The following is a 16,179-nucleotide window of genomic DNA, read 5'->3' on the forward strand; positions in this document are numbered from 1 at the left end:
GGTCACGAAGCATCCCTGCCGCGTAGATATCCGCGGTTCTCCGGGTGCTTCCAGGATTCCTCCTTATTTAGCCCTCGACGAGGCTAAAAAAAACCGAGCTAGGGGATAATACCAGGATATTAATTGAACCGCGCCGAGATAATATCCACAATGTCTCCCGGTGGATGCGTCGTCAGGTTAGTCCGTCAGTCCGCTCGGTGTACACAGACAGGAGGTGTTGTGCTGCTCACCGTATACTTAGACAGGAGGTGACTTCCGGGTCGGGTTAAGCGTCTTTTCAGAACAAAAGCAGAATTTTTATACCTTGAGCACTATAACAGTGACCGAATGCTTTACTGCTTTTATTCAATCGATCATTATTTGCACCAACAAATATTAACTGTGAACGGGTGTTTTTATGAGGGACTCAGTTTGGTTTGGTTCACCACAATTTGCACTTTTTGGAAACGTACTATTTGTATCCACTGAATATATATTTGTTATTAATTATTTTATTTAGCCTTTTTTTAACCAGGTTATAGTCCCACTGAGATCACAGATCTCTTTTACAAGGGAGACCTGGCCAAGACAGCAGCAATACAGTTACAATATGAAAATAAATAAAATTGGACAATAATTAATTTGTCAAATAATAAACACTTATATAAAACACTTGCATACAGAGAGCCTGGACTCCAAAGTTTTCACAAGATGTTTAAAAACAGTCAAGGTACTAGGTTTTGAAGACGAACTTCAACTTGAAGATTGTTCCAACCAACAGGTGCTGAAAACCTATGTCAGGAGCTCTTGGTCTGTTTTACATAATACATTGTTGAATTCCATCTTTACATATCAAAATGTATAACCAAGAAGAGAACCTTGTCTGAGCTTGTAATAATAATAATAATAATATAATGATAATAATAATTGTATTTATATAGCACCTTTAAAACAAGATGACGGTAGAGGACAATGAAATACAGTAAGGACATGATGAAAATATAATAATAATAATAATAAAAAATATATATATAATTATATATCAAACAACAAATTCGGTGTATAACCAACTTTTTCTTTTTTTTTCTTTTTCTTTTACTGCAGAAACATCACAGCACATTTTTTGTGCAAATGTCATACAATGTGTATTTGTCAGATACACTTGTTTTTTTTTGTGTGTTGAAATTACGAAATACATGAAACAAGCAAGAGCCCTTCATTTATCTCAGGCAATAGGTGTACCCATATCAATTTCTACTGCTTATGCGACATAGCTGACGTTTATTTTGGAAGCCAGTTTGTTCTACTTTCCATCTTAATTCAACTTGACGCGTTCTGGTTCCGTCCATTAATGGTTTTACAGACCTGGGCTGAGTCTGGACCTGGTTCATTCGGGTCTAAACGGTATAAAACACAGATCCGGACCGGGTAGGTTTGATGTGTAAACGCTGAAAATAAAAATAAATGTAGAGTAAAATAATGCAACAGCATCAAGCTGTGCAGGACCACCAGCACCAAACAGGAAATTAGAAGATCTTCCCTTTAAAATATGAGTGCTTGATAAAAAAATGATGTACCAAAACACTGGCAAAGAAAAGGTTAAATACCTGGGAATCACTGGTGGACAGATGGAACTGAAGAAACCCCTTGGATTAGAGAAACGTGTTCAAGGATTTACAACCAAGTCCACTTGCCTTTGAGTTAACCTTCCTTGAAAAACCATGAGCTGGATGATTGAGAATCTTCACAGACACTGGCAAACAGAATTAATTTTATTATCCTTTTATAGTCACATATTCCCGTGTGATTCATCCATGTCAAAGATTTTACCATTAGTCTCAAAAACTGTGCTTATACATTTGTCAACATGCATATTTTATTTTGAAATCGAAGCTGTTTTCCGGTTGGTTTGACAGTGGCACGGGGAGGTAAATAGTCGGATAAATCACGTGTCAGTGGCTGTGGTTTTGTGTGTGTGTGTGTGTGTGTGTGTGTGTGTGTGTGTGTGTGTGTGTGTGTGTGTGTGTGTGTGTGTGTGTGTGTGTGTGTGTGTGTGTGTGTGTGTGTGTGTGTGTGTGTGTGTGTGAATAAAACATGATCGAAAAAAAAGAGTGGTGACGGTAGAAAACGTGACCTCCCGGCTTACATCATCAATCATCAGTGAATCTGAAATGTAATGAGACGATTTAAAGCTCAGTCTTATTTTTAGAAAATTCAATTTTTTTTATTCTTTGTCAATACATTGATAATAAAAATGATGATGATGTCATTGTCTTCATCTTCTTAATTATTTTGGGGTCAAAAGAGGACGCTGGGGTCTGGGTATTAAGCATGGGCTGGGAATAAAAACAAGATCATTTTATGTTTTCAGAGGTGACAGTGGGGAATAAATAATGATAGATAATAAAATAATACACAGTTGCTACTAGAAGGGAAGGAATCACGTGCTATTTTATAGCTTTGATGGCAGAAATTAGCTGTGATCATATTTTAAAAACGAGATGTGACACAGAGTCACCAGAGATGAGAGCATCACAGTGTTCATGTCCTCAGCTCTTCTCTGTGAGCCTGTGCTTACTGCTGTGTTCACAGGAGACTGTATCCTGTCAGATGATTCAACATGAGTTGAACAAATACAAAGCACTGAAAAACTAAATGTTTGGCATTTCTATCTGCACATGAATGCAATTTCTCTCTAAAAAAACTCTCAAATAAGAACAAGTGATTCAACACCTCTAAAGGCATATTTGTGGAGTAGGCGTTTTGTTTGCAGGTCTTTATTTACCTGCATGTGGGATAAATAAAAGCCTTGTCAATTTATTAGGAATTTATGTTATCTAGTGATGGGGCCCATAGAGGTTTAGACTATGTGGAGGCACAAGGTTTTTTCTTGTGCACAATACTGGAGCAGAGTATTTTTCAATCATGCCCCCTAGTTTTTGAGAGAAATGTAATGCCATCCATATACTTATGCTTCTTATCATAATAATGAGGAAACATTTGTTAATAAATATGTAGAAAGTGACAATGTGTAGAATTTTTCCCTACAGTATCTCAGCTCGTAGCTATAGGATGATAAAGTTCTGTATGTACAGACACTCACAGCACAGCCATGTTGGTCAGGTTTGGGAGGGATGCTGGTTTCAGTTAAATACTGAAAAAGTCGACAGTTGGAGAGAATACTTCGTTAACATTTAAACAAAAAACCACAATCTTTTGCTAACTTTAACCAACGACTATTATTTCTCCTTAGCACAATGTCTCTGTTCAAAGATGGTCTACAGATGTGACAGATGTGGCTCCTGTGTAAATCCTATGTAAATTAAAAGAATGATCAAATCGATCACACAAAATAATCATCAATATTAAGTTTATAAAGGCGCCTTTAATTGGGATTTTATAGATCTCTGTCTACACCTCATAAAAACAACAGTACGACGCATGTATAAATGTCTGTTAAGAATTGACTTTCAACAGTTTGTCTGTTGACTACAAAAAAACTAAAACAAAATGCAAATACATAAAATATTATTGCTCCTGTTTTTCATACCTACAGTAATTTTGCACAGAAGGAGGATTGTGTTTTTTTTCCTCCATCACTTACATTGTAAGTGCATTATGAAGGGATTTTCTAATGGTCAGTATGAGCAGGAGGAATTAATACAGCAAGAAAAAAAAAGGTTTCAATGTTCATTTGGGCACCTGAGTGTTGTTAAGACAGACTTAAAAAAATGTCAGTGTTAAGGTCTAAAATGCCCACCATCTCTTTAGAAGCTCTAGAAAGCAGCTCCCTCTTATGGTGAAAGTTGGTAACAACACTTTATCAACTCGTCTTAAAATGCACTGTGCCTTTGTGCAGGAGCCTAGAGCACAACATAAAAATAGTTTAAAACAAAAAAACAAGACATTAATTATCACTTAAAGTATCAGCTCAGAATTTGCATTTACCATGGTGTTACAATGAAATAAAACAAAATTATAGGAGTGTAGGGGGTTACACTGACCTCACTCAGCAGGTATAATCAGCAGAAAGTATGACTGGGCAGATAGAGAAACTGAAACAGCATTGATACAGAATGTAAAGACAAACATTCTGATAATAGGGTCAACTGAATTTTGTACAGTGTTGCTCTCCATCATGACCTCTGCTTCAAGGTCACAGTTTAAGTGACTTAAACGTAAATTAATTAATGTTCTGTTGTGATATACTGTTTATTAATTGTTGTAACTAATTCTCAGAATTATTTTTCATGTGTCGAAGCAGCAAGAACAGCAACCACGATTTATTTTTCCTTCTTTCTCAGGGTTCTCACTCTGTCCTGTTGAATGCTGAACTGCTCTGGTTCTCAGTGTGTTTGGAGGAGTTGCTAGGTAACAATTTACCTGCAGAGGAAAGTGTATCCTACTTGAAAACTGAGACAAAGAGGACATCTGTTGCACCTGCGATATGACTCATCCGTGGCTCGGTACAGCTTCAAGAAAACGACGATAGAAGTAGAAAACCGAGGAGAAGTCATCATCCTGACAGACACTGACCTGAACAGGTAGGTTTCACCCTGCCGATGTCATTTTTGTAACTAGACAACATTCCGACACCTCTGACAAGGCTGCACAATCTTCTACATGACCGAATATTTACAGAAGTTACATACCTGCATTTGGAGATGGTCTTTTAAGTTCATCATGTTGCTGTAGTGCCATCTGTTGGTTCACTCACACTCAGGAGTTGATATGTGTGTACCTGTGTGGTCTACATTCAGCTTAATATGTAAAAGAGTTATGATAAATGATGTCAAACAGGCCACATCTACAAGAGTGTGGCAACCAGTTACAGAACACGATAATCTTCCAACTTAGTGAAGATTGGATGATTCTTTGCTTCACTTGTCAGGAATAATGAGCCAGTCAAACCATGTGAAGTTCAGGTACAGTACAGGATAAAACTAAACCATAGAACAGACATAAAAACATTAACATAAAAACAGAGAAGGTTAAGTTCTATTAATATAGTACCAACAACTAATCACTTGTTAGATGAGACGAAACCAGGAGTTCTCTTTAATGCATGTTTAATACAACCTTGGGTCATAAGGCATAATGCATGAGCCGAATGACAATGAACAAACAAAAAGGAGGAGCTTATATAGTGTTTCTGACATGCCAGCTGTTCTCTCTGTAACCTAAACAAAATATGATCTGGGGCCTGGCTAAGTTTTTTAGTCCAAATCTGTTAGAGCCCTCTCTATCAAGCTTAGAGACCTTTGACCTCAGGCCTCTTTCTCAATGAGTGTTTGACCACACTGTATGCTATGTATGGAGGATAGCTATAAAAAGCATACTAACAGTGGTTGAGCCATCCAACAAATTGTTACTGGTAATTGTGTGTGTGTTTGTGTATGTGCGTGTGTGTGCGAGAGAGAAAGCAGATGTAAAGATGGCATTAGCCAGCGGTCACTGGCTGGAGAAAGAAATGAGGGGAGAACCTCCGAGTCCCAGGTGGGTCACATTGTTTTCACACAATAACAAAGTGTGTGTCAATCTAAATATGGACTGATTATTGATACTTTAGAGCCACGTGATAATTTAAACTCATTCAGGGCTTTAAAGATGCAGTGTGTAGGATTTACTAGCATCTAGTGGTGAGGTTTAACACCTGAATACCACTCCCTCACCCTTCCCTTCTCTTTCTAAGGATGTAGGAGAATGTACAGTCGCTATGAAACTTGCAAAAAATGAGAAAGAACAGTATTTGGTGTGTGCTTTCCGGGCTACTGTAGTAATATGGTGGTGCAACATGGCAGGGACCTGCTCCCTAGATATAAAGGGCTCATTCTTAGGTAACAAAAATAATATTCTTAGTTTCAGGTGGTTATACACTTATTAAAACATACTTATGAAATGTATACTCCATTTCTGCTAAGTTCAATGTCCGCCAGATCCAACTAGATTCTACATCCTACTCCTTTAAAGTTCTACATACTGCACCTTTAAATAATGTGATGCTGACATGAAACCGTCTTTTTCAGCGAGTGGTCGTTGCTCATTGTTTGGCTGACATATTTTTTATTGTGCACGTCTTTTGTCACAGACATGGTCACGCTTTAGCTGTGGCAGGAAATGTTGCCTTTCTATTTGGAGGAGCCTCCAGCATCAACCCAGAGGTAACTTTATATTTATATTTATAAAATATGACTGAGACATAGAATCTGGATGATACATTTTTTTCTGCTGATCTGTGTCCTGTGATTTATTTAGGAGGACAACCCTGTTTACTTCAACGACTTCTACATGCTAACAGGTACAAGGCTACAGATGTAAACCCACAGAGTCCTGATTGGACAACAAGTGCTTATTTCTAGTTTTCTGGTTATGTATATACTGTTATGATGTCAGGTATCTATGCTAAACATGGTCAAAGCTTTAGGTTAACGTATTGCCTTACAGACACAGGACATAAAACGGCCTATTTCAGACAGAGGCTGAACTGAGGAGCTGCATAAAGGACCAGTATAAGATAAATAAGATAAATAAGATGTTATTCCACTATTTGACACTTGATGGCGCCAGAAATGTACAGCACTTTGCCAGCAAAAGGCAGTGAAGAGGAAGACCGCCTGCTCACAAACACAGATGTTTAATTGGCTTGAATTTCTTAATTGGCTTTGCAAATACTTTATGAGGAAGGAAATGCATTCAACATGTTTTAGATTAGATTAGATTCAACGTTATTGTAGGTGAAAAAGAACAAGTACTTAACAACTGGATGCAGTTGGCATCTAATCAATGTACAATTTAGGCATAAAGTGATGTACTGATATGAACCTTTGCACTAATGCAGTATGTTAGATACAGGGGCATTGTAAATAAGTAAATAGTTCCATTTGTTGAGGTTTATTACAGTTCAAAGACACACACAAGCAGTGGGAAAAAAGCTCTTCTGCAGTCTGCTGATTGCAGTAGAATAAACAGTCCATGGTTTCGGTGTGAAATGTCTTTGCCAAAATTTCCAATAGATATCCTGAATGCGGTGATGTGTCGGGTGGTTTTCACCACCAGCAGAGGCCACAGAGCAGTTTCCATACCACACTGATGCTTTGTCAGTATGCTCTCAGTGGAGCATCAATAGAAGTTCACCGAAATCTGTGGTGACAGCTGTGCTTTCATTATCTTTTTTTTCTTGTGGTCTTTGGAGACTCTGTAGTATTTAGAGGAAACCAGATGGTGTGATAGTAAAATATACTTCATGCTAAGAAATGAATTGGATACCATGAGCAAAATTCACTGGTAATGGCATTATCATTTTTTTTGCCACTTTTATGGAAGTTATAGTTATCAAAGAAAATGCCATAGTTTGTCCGAGATACTTGTTGGTCACAGCATCTTGTTTCACTGTAAACTAATCCAATCTGTCAACTTACTAATTTAAAGGTAAAATAGATGCCTTAATTATGGCCACAGTCTAACTAATATAATAAACAAAAAATCCTGAGGTGAAGTTAATATATCACAAACTTAGATTTATTAAGTTATTTCACATGTAATGTTTTATTTCTAAATTGATTTCACCCCATTTGTTTGTTGATGTATCTATTAATTCATTCAGTCACTTATTTTCAAATTCCTCCGTAAGTCAAATTCGGTTCTCCGTAGACTATTACAGCTAGTTCACGCCAGCAGATTTATTGATGAGAGAAACTCTGATCAGAGAAACACTGCTATGAAGCTGAACTCCTGTAACCGAGAAGACTGAACAATAATCAGAGGTGTTGCTGTTTGTAGTTACTCCTGATGATGTGACGTGGGAGGAGATTCCTCAGAATGGAGACGTTCCCTCAGCCAGGGAAGGACACACACTCTGGTAAACAACATCACTGCCTTATAACTTCAATTATTCATTCATTTTTATATACTTTGAGTTATTTTAATTTTTTTTTTTTAAGTACTGACTAAAGTTTATCAAACAATATCTCAAAAGTTTTACATTATTGTCCTCATCCATTACTTCCAGTTATATTGTTAGCTCCTTTTAATAAATTAAAACATTGCAAACAAGCAAAAACAATAAAACAGTACAAGTAGAAAGTAGAACATACAAGACATTCAATTCAATAGGATTTTGCATGTTGGGTATTTATGGACAGGCTTTATGTCATAGTTTTGGTCCATAATAATAGCTTAAAGTTACAAGTACAGCTTGTGTAATGGCAGTGGCTGCCTGTGGTTTCATATTAAGCATCCCTGTTTTGCTTTTGTTGGCTTAGAAAACCAATCTAGTGAACTAAAAGCTGTGGAGAGCAGTTGATTCTCGTTGGGATCAGCAATAATGGCAATAACAATATATAAAAAGTACACTAATGTATTTTACTGTAATGGCCCTTTTTTCTTTCTTAGTGTTGTTAAAGGGAAGTTGTATCTATTTGGAGGCGTGTCCCATCAAGATGCCAGTGAATGTCTGCCAAGAGTCTACAGTTTTGACATAGGTGAGGATGTTACGCAGCAGGTGGAGGAAATGTGAAACACCTCCAGCCTGGTTTACACTTTGTTGTGGCTTTAGTCTTTCATAAAGGAAGAAGCTGTGACAGTACTTACATTTTCTAACAGTGTCTCTGACCTGGGAATGCTTAACAACCGGGGGTGTGACCCTGAAAACCCTCGGATACAGCTCTGCCGCCGTGGGAGACAACATCTATGTGTATGGAGGCATGCTGGAGGGACATCCAACTGATGATCTCATGGTCTTCAACACAGGTCCATGATCTTGTCTCCATTGATTTCTACAATGACTCTGCTAAATAAAACATTTGACCAGTCGAAAATTTGTGCATGTCAACAATTTTCCTGTATTTTCCTCACTGACTTCCTCCCTGCTGTGTTTCAGTGTCTCTCACCTGGACACCAGTTAAAACAAGTGGATCACTGCCTCCAGCCCTGTGAGACACTTTCCTCTCTGACTGACACAGTGTTGACACAAATTGAGTATCCTAAACTTCACAGACGGAGAATTTATTACACTGTGTTGCATCATATTATACTAAAATGTAGTAAATGTGGTCACTGAGTGTGTAATATGAGTGTGTGTATGTGTGTGTGTGTGTGTAGGCGTGGTCAGAGTTTTGCTCTGGTTGGTGATCAGGTCTTCATGTACGGAGGTTATGGAGCAGGTGGAGACTTATGTAAAGACCTCCATGTCCTCAACACAGGTAAACACTGATTCAGTTGGCGTGTTTATATATACAGTACTGGTGTTTCAATGTAATAATACAACTAAACAAACTTGGTTCAGTCGTTGACATACAGATAAAATAAATATAATGTGAGATGTGATTTCACTAACACAAGGTGTATTGAGACAGCACACAGTCTGCCACAGTGTGCTTTGAAATACAAATGCTTTGGAATGGAAATCAACAGAAGCTGCTGTTAAAATTTGAAATTTAGTGATCATTCTTAAACATAGAAATTAAAATGCAATGTTATACATCATAAATTTCATGGAATAATTTGACTTTGACATAGTCAGTCCTGGGCTTCCATACCAAAGTATAGCTTTTCAAAGTTTAATAGTCTAAAGTTTAAACATTTTAGATCTAGTTTTTAGTCTCTGACCTCTGACCTTTTTGTCTGTCCTGGCTTTTAGAGAACTTGGTGTGGCAGAAATGGGAGGTTAAGGGAGAATCACCTACAGCCTGCAGCGGACAAACACTGACTGCACACCATGATAAAGTACACACACACACACACACACACACACACACACACACACACACACACACACACACACACACACACACACACACACACACACACACACACACACACACACACAACCACAAAACCACAGCCACTGACACGTGATCTATTTACCTCTGTCTGCCACTGTCAAACCAACTGGAAGACCGCTTTGATTTCAGACTAAACATTTAACTTTACATTTTTATTTGCAGGAGTAGCTGTCATAATGCTAATATAATTTATAATTTATGGATTATTTCTTTATTGTTGTTTAGACTATGCTGAATATGTTCCAGAAACACAGAAAGCACTAGTTCATTCTTTATTTTAAAAATGGAACAATTATTTATTTTATTTTATATAGAAACTAAAAAAAGTCTAATTATTTCATTGGCACTCTTAAACCTCCATACAGTCATGTGTGACAGTAGTTTTTTTGTAGTTTATTTTGTCATTTCAACCATAAGATATAAAGCTAAAATAAATATTGTTTCTCCCAGAACAAGTATGAACTAACTAAAAATAAAAACAACGAGACAGAAGCATAAAATAACTAATGTGTGTGTGTGTGTGTGTGTGTGTGTGTGTGTGTGTGTGTGTGTGTGTGTGTGTGTGTGTATGTGTACGTGTTACCCATGTTAAACCCCATGGAGGATATCTACCTGTTTGGTGGCAAAAGCACAACCGAGGACGGTGCAGGGATGTCATCCAATGAAATTCATAAACTCAGTATTGGTGAGTGAGACGCTGCAGATTAACTAACACATAAATCAATGAACTGTTCTAGTAACTAACATTCTTCAAATATTCCACATCGTCTCTCTGTGTCTCTCCAGCTAAGATGAAGTGGAAGGTTCCTCTATATGTTGGGATTCCCCCGGCCCGTCGATATGGGCACACTGCCTTCATCCTCCATAGCCATGTTAGTGTATCTCCAAGTAGTGTAACGTAATTTATGTTAATTGCTGTTATAATGTAAAATGTACTTTCTGTGTATGGGGGATGACAGCTGTATATATTTGGAGGGAAGAATGAAGAGCAGGAGTTTAATGACCTGAAAGTGATGAAACTCATCAACCCCTCAGAAAGACAGCCAGGTATATTATTCATATTTATTTGATTATATGACACTAACATGAATGCAGAGAGACTTCAATGTTTTATTAATGTGCAAATGTGGATAATGATCTACGTTTTCATACACTCTCCTTTCAAATAATTTATAGTGTTGTACTCTGTTGTACACATGAAAAATGACAGAGGGCGTTGTGTGAAGAAAAAACTTTGTTCTCCACAGTGATGAAGGAGATTCTGTCTGAGTTTGGTCTTCAGGGAGTCAGCCACAGGTCAGCAGCTGCTGTACAGAGCTGTGTTTCTGTTCCATCCGTTGGTGTATGTGTGTGCGTGTGTGTGTGTGTGTGTGTGTGTGTGTGTAGTTTCATATCGGTAGATTCATGTCACGCTCTGCCGGGGTCTCATCTTTCAGTTTTGACACTTTGGTTTCATTCTGGTTTCGACTGTTAACAGCTTCACACCCACTAAAGTTCCCAACGTCCGCTACGAGCTGAGTGAGTCTTCTCCATCCAATCAGTCTAGGAACGCAGCAGCCAATGCACAGGTGATGACAACAATGGTGCTTCTCAGAAGATATAAAACCAACAAATTAAATATTGAAGAAAAAGATATCTGATAAAAACAAGGACCAGTTTAATAAGAACAAATGCAGTTAAACAATGAACAGAATAAAACAATTCAAGAAAATGCAGAAACCAAGAAGGGTTGAGGGGTCTAAAGAGGATGTTGCATTGCTGTATTACAACCCCTGAGGCCTTTAAAACAACAACGACATATGGAAACAAATGGAAACACTGTTGGTCCATTAGTACGCTGGCTATGTCAGAAAACAGTCAGAGCATGTACATTGCTTGCTGGATGCAACACAAACACAAAACTACAGATACTATACTTGAGCAGCAGCAGTAACAATAGCTGTCGCTAGAAGTGATGGTGGTACTTGTAGCATTAGCAGTAGTAGTAGCAGCAGCAGTTGTGGCAGCAGTTGTAGCAGTAGTAGTGGCAATAGTTAGCAGTAGCATTAATAGCAGCAGTAGTGGCAGTAGTTAGCAGTAGTAATAGCAGCAGTAGTGGCAGTAGTTAGCAGTAGTAATAGCAGTAGTAGTGGCAGTAGTTGGCAGTAGTAATAGCAGTAGTAGTGGCAGTAGTTAGCAGTAGTAGTAATAGCAGTAGTAGTGGCAGTAGTTAGCAGTAGCATTAATAGCAGCAGTAGTGGCAGTAGTTAGCAGTAGTAGTAAGCAGTAGTAGTGGCAGTAGTTAGCAGTAGTAGTAATAGCAGTAGTTAGCAGTAGTAGTAATAGCAGTAGTTAGCAGTAGTAGTAATAGCAGTAATAATGGCAGTAGTTAGCAGTAGTAGTAATAGCAGTAGTTAGCAGTAGTATTAATAGCAGTAGTAGTGGCAGTAGTTAGCAGTAGTATTCATAGCAGTAGTAATAGCAGTAGTTAGCAGTAGTAGTAATAGCAGTAGTAGTAGCAGTAGTTAGCAGTAGTAGTGGCAGTAGTTAGCAGTAGTAGTAATAGCAGTAGTTAGCAGTAGTATTAATAGCAGTAGTAGTGGCAGTAGTTTGCAGTATAGTGGCAGTATTAGCAGTAGCAGCATTAATTGTAGCAGTAGCAAAGTAGCAGTGGTAGGATTTACAGTAGTAAGATTGGTTGTATAGTAGCAGCAGTATTCGGTTAGTTGTAGAAGCATCAGTTGTAACAGTGGTATTTAAAGCAGTAACATGTAACAATATGTTCACACATACAGATGCAAAGCAGAAGGCCTCTGGTTTCTCATTAACCTGTATTTCTGTACGTGTAGTGCTGAGAACATAATTTACATATTCTGTTCTGACAGGTCAGTTTTCTGATACCTGCTCTACTAATGAACCAACAATGATTGTGTTTACATGCACAACATATTCTAGTTTTGCCCTTATTCTGAAAAGAGCAACATTCCTGGTAAACTGTTAACATGGCCACTCAAAATGAATATTACACTAAAATTCCTGTTTACGTGCTGCTGTGCAAAGTTTTCCACTGGTGGTGGACTTGTTCAGCTGCTCAAACACAGCCTCCTTCTTTCATTTGTTGAACCACCTTCTTGAAAAGGTTGGCGTTGCGATATTTGCGCATATTCAAAAACATAAGTTGATATCCAAGTCTGTCAAAATGTTTAAGTAGGTCTGTTTATCCTTCTTACCAGACATGTGGGCTTTTCTTTTGGGCATGCATCTCTACAACCTTCTTCATTTACAACCCACAACTGCAAACTGTTGTAGAAACCCCAACTGAGACACATATTCCCAATGTTCTGTATACATGTCGAAAGAATGCGTATATAACCTGAATAATATCAGCATATCCCGTATGTCTTAATCAGAAAATGCTACATTTGAAATAAGGCCATACGTTCCACATGTTGTCGTTCTTTTAACAGTTCTGGTAGCTTGTTAAATCAATTTTCCCATGTAGTGGGAGACTTTGATGGTCTGGTGAATGGACTGTAACAGAAGTAGTAGTTCTAGTAGTTCTAGTAGTGGTTTTAGTAATAACAGCAGGAGTTGTAGTAGTAATACTCTTGACTGTTGATACCCTTGTAGCAGTTGAAGCATGCTGTCTGCTCACACACCTAATAACACAGATAACCTCCTGCAGGTGTTTGTCCACAGAGACTTCGGTGCTGTGCGAGATCAGGCCATGAAAATGATCCAGACAGCCTTTACTCTGCTGGACCAGGAGTTCCAGAAACTGGATCGGTACATACAGCCTACATGCTTGTTTATCTCCATTTAGTTTGTGTCACTTTTTTTTTTGTTTCACAAGGATGTGGAATAAGAAAAATGGATACAGTACTTTGAGGGGATCATCTGTGTGACTGATTCATTGATGAACTCTCTCCATGTGATATCTGGAAAACTACCAGACTTGTATTGACCTTTTCACAGATGAATTTCTTTTTTTCCAGAGAGAAGTCAGAGATGTCTAAAGCTGCTGCTGCTCTGCAGAGAGAGAAAGAAGCTCATGATTCCCACAGACAACAACAGCAACAGGTTCATTACCAGCTTAATCCAATCCAATCAATTATAATCACCAGGAAAAACACCAACTAATCTAATCTAATCTGATCTCATATATTCTAATCCAATACAAACTAATCTTATTATTCAAACACCAACTAATATAAAAGAACCCATTCTATTCGAATCCCACCAACTAATCTAATCTAATGTAATGTAATCTATTACCAACTAATCTAATAGAACCCAATCTATTCTAATCCCAGATCAACTAATCTAATCTAATCTATTCTAATCTAATCTAATCCAATCTGTTATAATCCAACACTAACCAATCTATTTTAATCTAATCTAATCTAAGAATAATATGCCAATATAATCTATTGTATAGTCTATGACTCTACTTTCTAATCTATCTAATCCAATCTAAATTAATCTAATCTAATCTAAACGACTTAATCTAATTTAAACCACTTGTTTTATGTATGATAATGTGCTAATGCTAATTCACCATTTTAACATACTACTGTATATTACAAAAACAGAACATCTGGACATAACTTTTGTGTTGTTTTGTAGTATTGTGAAATAAATTTGACATGTATGTGTGTGTATGCGTGTGTGTTTCAGGAGCTGAAGGAGATGCTGGACAGACATCGCTCTCAGAATGAGGCGTGGCTCCGAGCCAGAGCCGAGGAAAACGACCGCGAGAGGAGGGAGCTCTGCAGACTCAAAGTCAGTGAATACATCCACACTTTTTTCCATTTCACAGTGGCAACATGATGTGTCTGGTTTCTCTACTGGCACAAACACAATGGTTTGTAAGAAGACGTTGTTACCGAGGGTCACCTGAAGCAGTGACATCACTCACATAGTCCTCATGTGGCCTGACCAACAAGTTGAAACTGTAAATTTCATGACTTTTCCTTTTTCTCCAAGGGGGAAATTTCCCATGAGCTCATGGAAAATGTGTGCCAACTTTGTGTCACCTTAATTGCAGTTACAAAAAACATACCCATCATGCAAGAGCTCAAGTACTAAAGGTGCAGTGTGTAGAATTTTAAAGGTGCAGTATGTATAATTGTGTGACATAGAAGAACAGACTTGGCCGAAATTGGAATATAATTTGTATGTAGGATAGTATACATAAAAGTATGTTTTTATTAGTGTGTTATCACCTGAACCTAGAATTAGAATTATATCCACGTAAGGATTGGGTCCTCTTCCATAGAGGCTGCTATGTTACATCACCATGTTTCTACAGTAGCCCAGAATGGACAAAACAAACACTGGCCTTTCTTGTTTTCTGCGAGTTTTGAAGTGATCGTGTGTTCTCCTACGGAAGAACCCTTCCCTTGGGAAGGGAAGGGTGGGGGAGGGGTATTTAGATGTTCAACCTAACCAATAGATGACAGTAAATCCTACTCACTGCACCTTTAAGACATGAGGCGATTGTTTAAGTTTTCACTGGTGAACTGCCTCTTTCTTGAACTTGTTTTCGGAAATCAAACGTACATTTTTAAGGCTCTTTAACCCTCAGAATTGAAGTGTACTGAGACTGAAAACACCAAACGAACTGCACAGTGAGACTTGCTGTTTGTGATATGGGAGCATTACATTTAGGTCTGTTTTTTTATTTGATCTGTCTCTTCTCAGGAGGAGGTGTTGCAGGAGCAGGAGAGGCTGAAGGAGGAACAAAGCAGCATCCAGAAACGCAGCGAGCATCTTCTGTCCATTATGCAGCAGTTCAAAGGAATGTGAGACAGATACTGTAGATAGATAGTTAAAGAAATGTGTTAAAAATTGAGCTTCTAGGATACACTCCTTTATGTACAGCAATAAAGAGATGTCACTGATATTAATCTTTTTTTTCTCGTCTCGTTTGTTCGATTTGAACGCTGGCCTTTCGATCAGAAAGAACCTTTTCTTCAATAAAAATGTATTGCAAAAAAGAAAGTTGAATGTTACTATCTGTACAGTTGGGTGTATGACAGGTGACTAATGAGAGGGAGTGAGAGAGGGAACCTCAGAATAAACCTGCTGTCATGGTGTAATTAACCTGCTAAAAAGGGAAAGAAAAAAACAAGACTACAGATAGATACTAGAGACTGTGTGAGGCTGAACTCACTGCTCCCAATGTCAAAGCTAACATCTTGATATTTAGCAGGTATAATGTTTACCATGTTCACCATCTTACTTTAGTGTGGTAATGTCATAGAAATATAAGAGGATCATATTGTAAGACTCCATAATTCACTAAATGTCAAGTAAAGATGTTTTGCAGTGTACCGCGGCAAACAGCATAGATGGCTGTTGCCATGGTTACCACTGTAGTACTAATGTACTGAGGATGGAGTACTTTTTTCCCTCCAGTATTTGTAATCAAACAAAG

The 16,179-nt window shown here is 38.0% G+C and overlaps 1 protein-coding gene across 1 annotated transcript; it reads left to right on the top strand.

The window, feature by feature from the left end:
• Positions 1-5,413: 5,413 nt before the first annotated feature.
• zmp:0000001301 (rab9 effector protein with kelch motifs) lies at positions 5,414-15,548 on the top strand. The gene is made up of 18 exons (XM_062435294.1): positions 5,414-5,475; positions 6,068-6,140; positions 6,238-6,277; positions 7,759-7,837; positions 8,371-8,459; positions 8,581-8,727; positions 8,858-8,909; positions 9,079-9,179; positions 9,617-9,702; positions 10,365-10,446; positions 10,548-10,633; positions 10,721-10,808; positions 11,009-11,057; positions 11,239-11,329; positions 13,426-13,526; positions 13,736-13,820; positions 14,418-14,522; positions 15,444-15,548. Exons 1-18 carry the CDS (start codon positions 5,414-5,416, stop codon positions 15,546-15,548), a joined length of 1,521 nt encoding a protein of 506 aa, XP_062291278.1.
• Positions 15,549-16,179: the final 631 nt, after the last annotated feature.

The sequence above is a fragment of the Scomber scombrus genome, chromosome 15 (assembly GCF_963691925.1).
Source record: "Scomber scombrus chromosome 15, fScoSco1.1, whole genome shotgun sequence".
Classification (NCBI taxonomy): Eukaryota; Metazoa; Chordata; class Actinopteri; order Scombriformes; family Scombridae; genus Scomber; species Scomber scombrus.

Bases quoted from the DNA above. Each gene is read 5' to 3' on its own strand.
- zmp:0000001301 (XM_062435294.1), top strand. From the start codon at position 5,414: ATGGCATTAGCCAGCGGTCACTGGCTGGAGAAAGAAATGAGGGGAGAA. The intron at 8,910-9,078 runs GTGAGACACTTT...GTGTGTGTGTAG, and splicing joins GGATCACTGCCTCCAGCCCT to GCGTGGTCAGAGTTTTGCTC. The intron at 13,821-14,417 runs GTTCATTACCAG...TGTGTGTTTCAG, and splicing joins ACAGACAACAACAGCAACAG to GAGCTGAAGGAGATGCTGGA.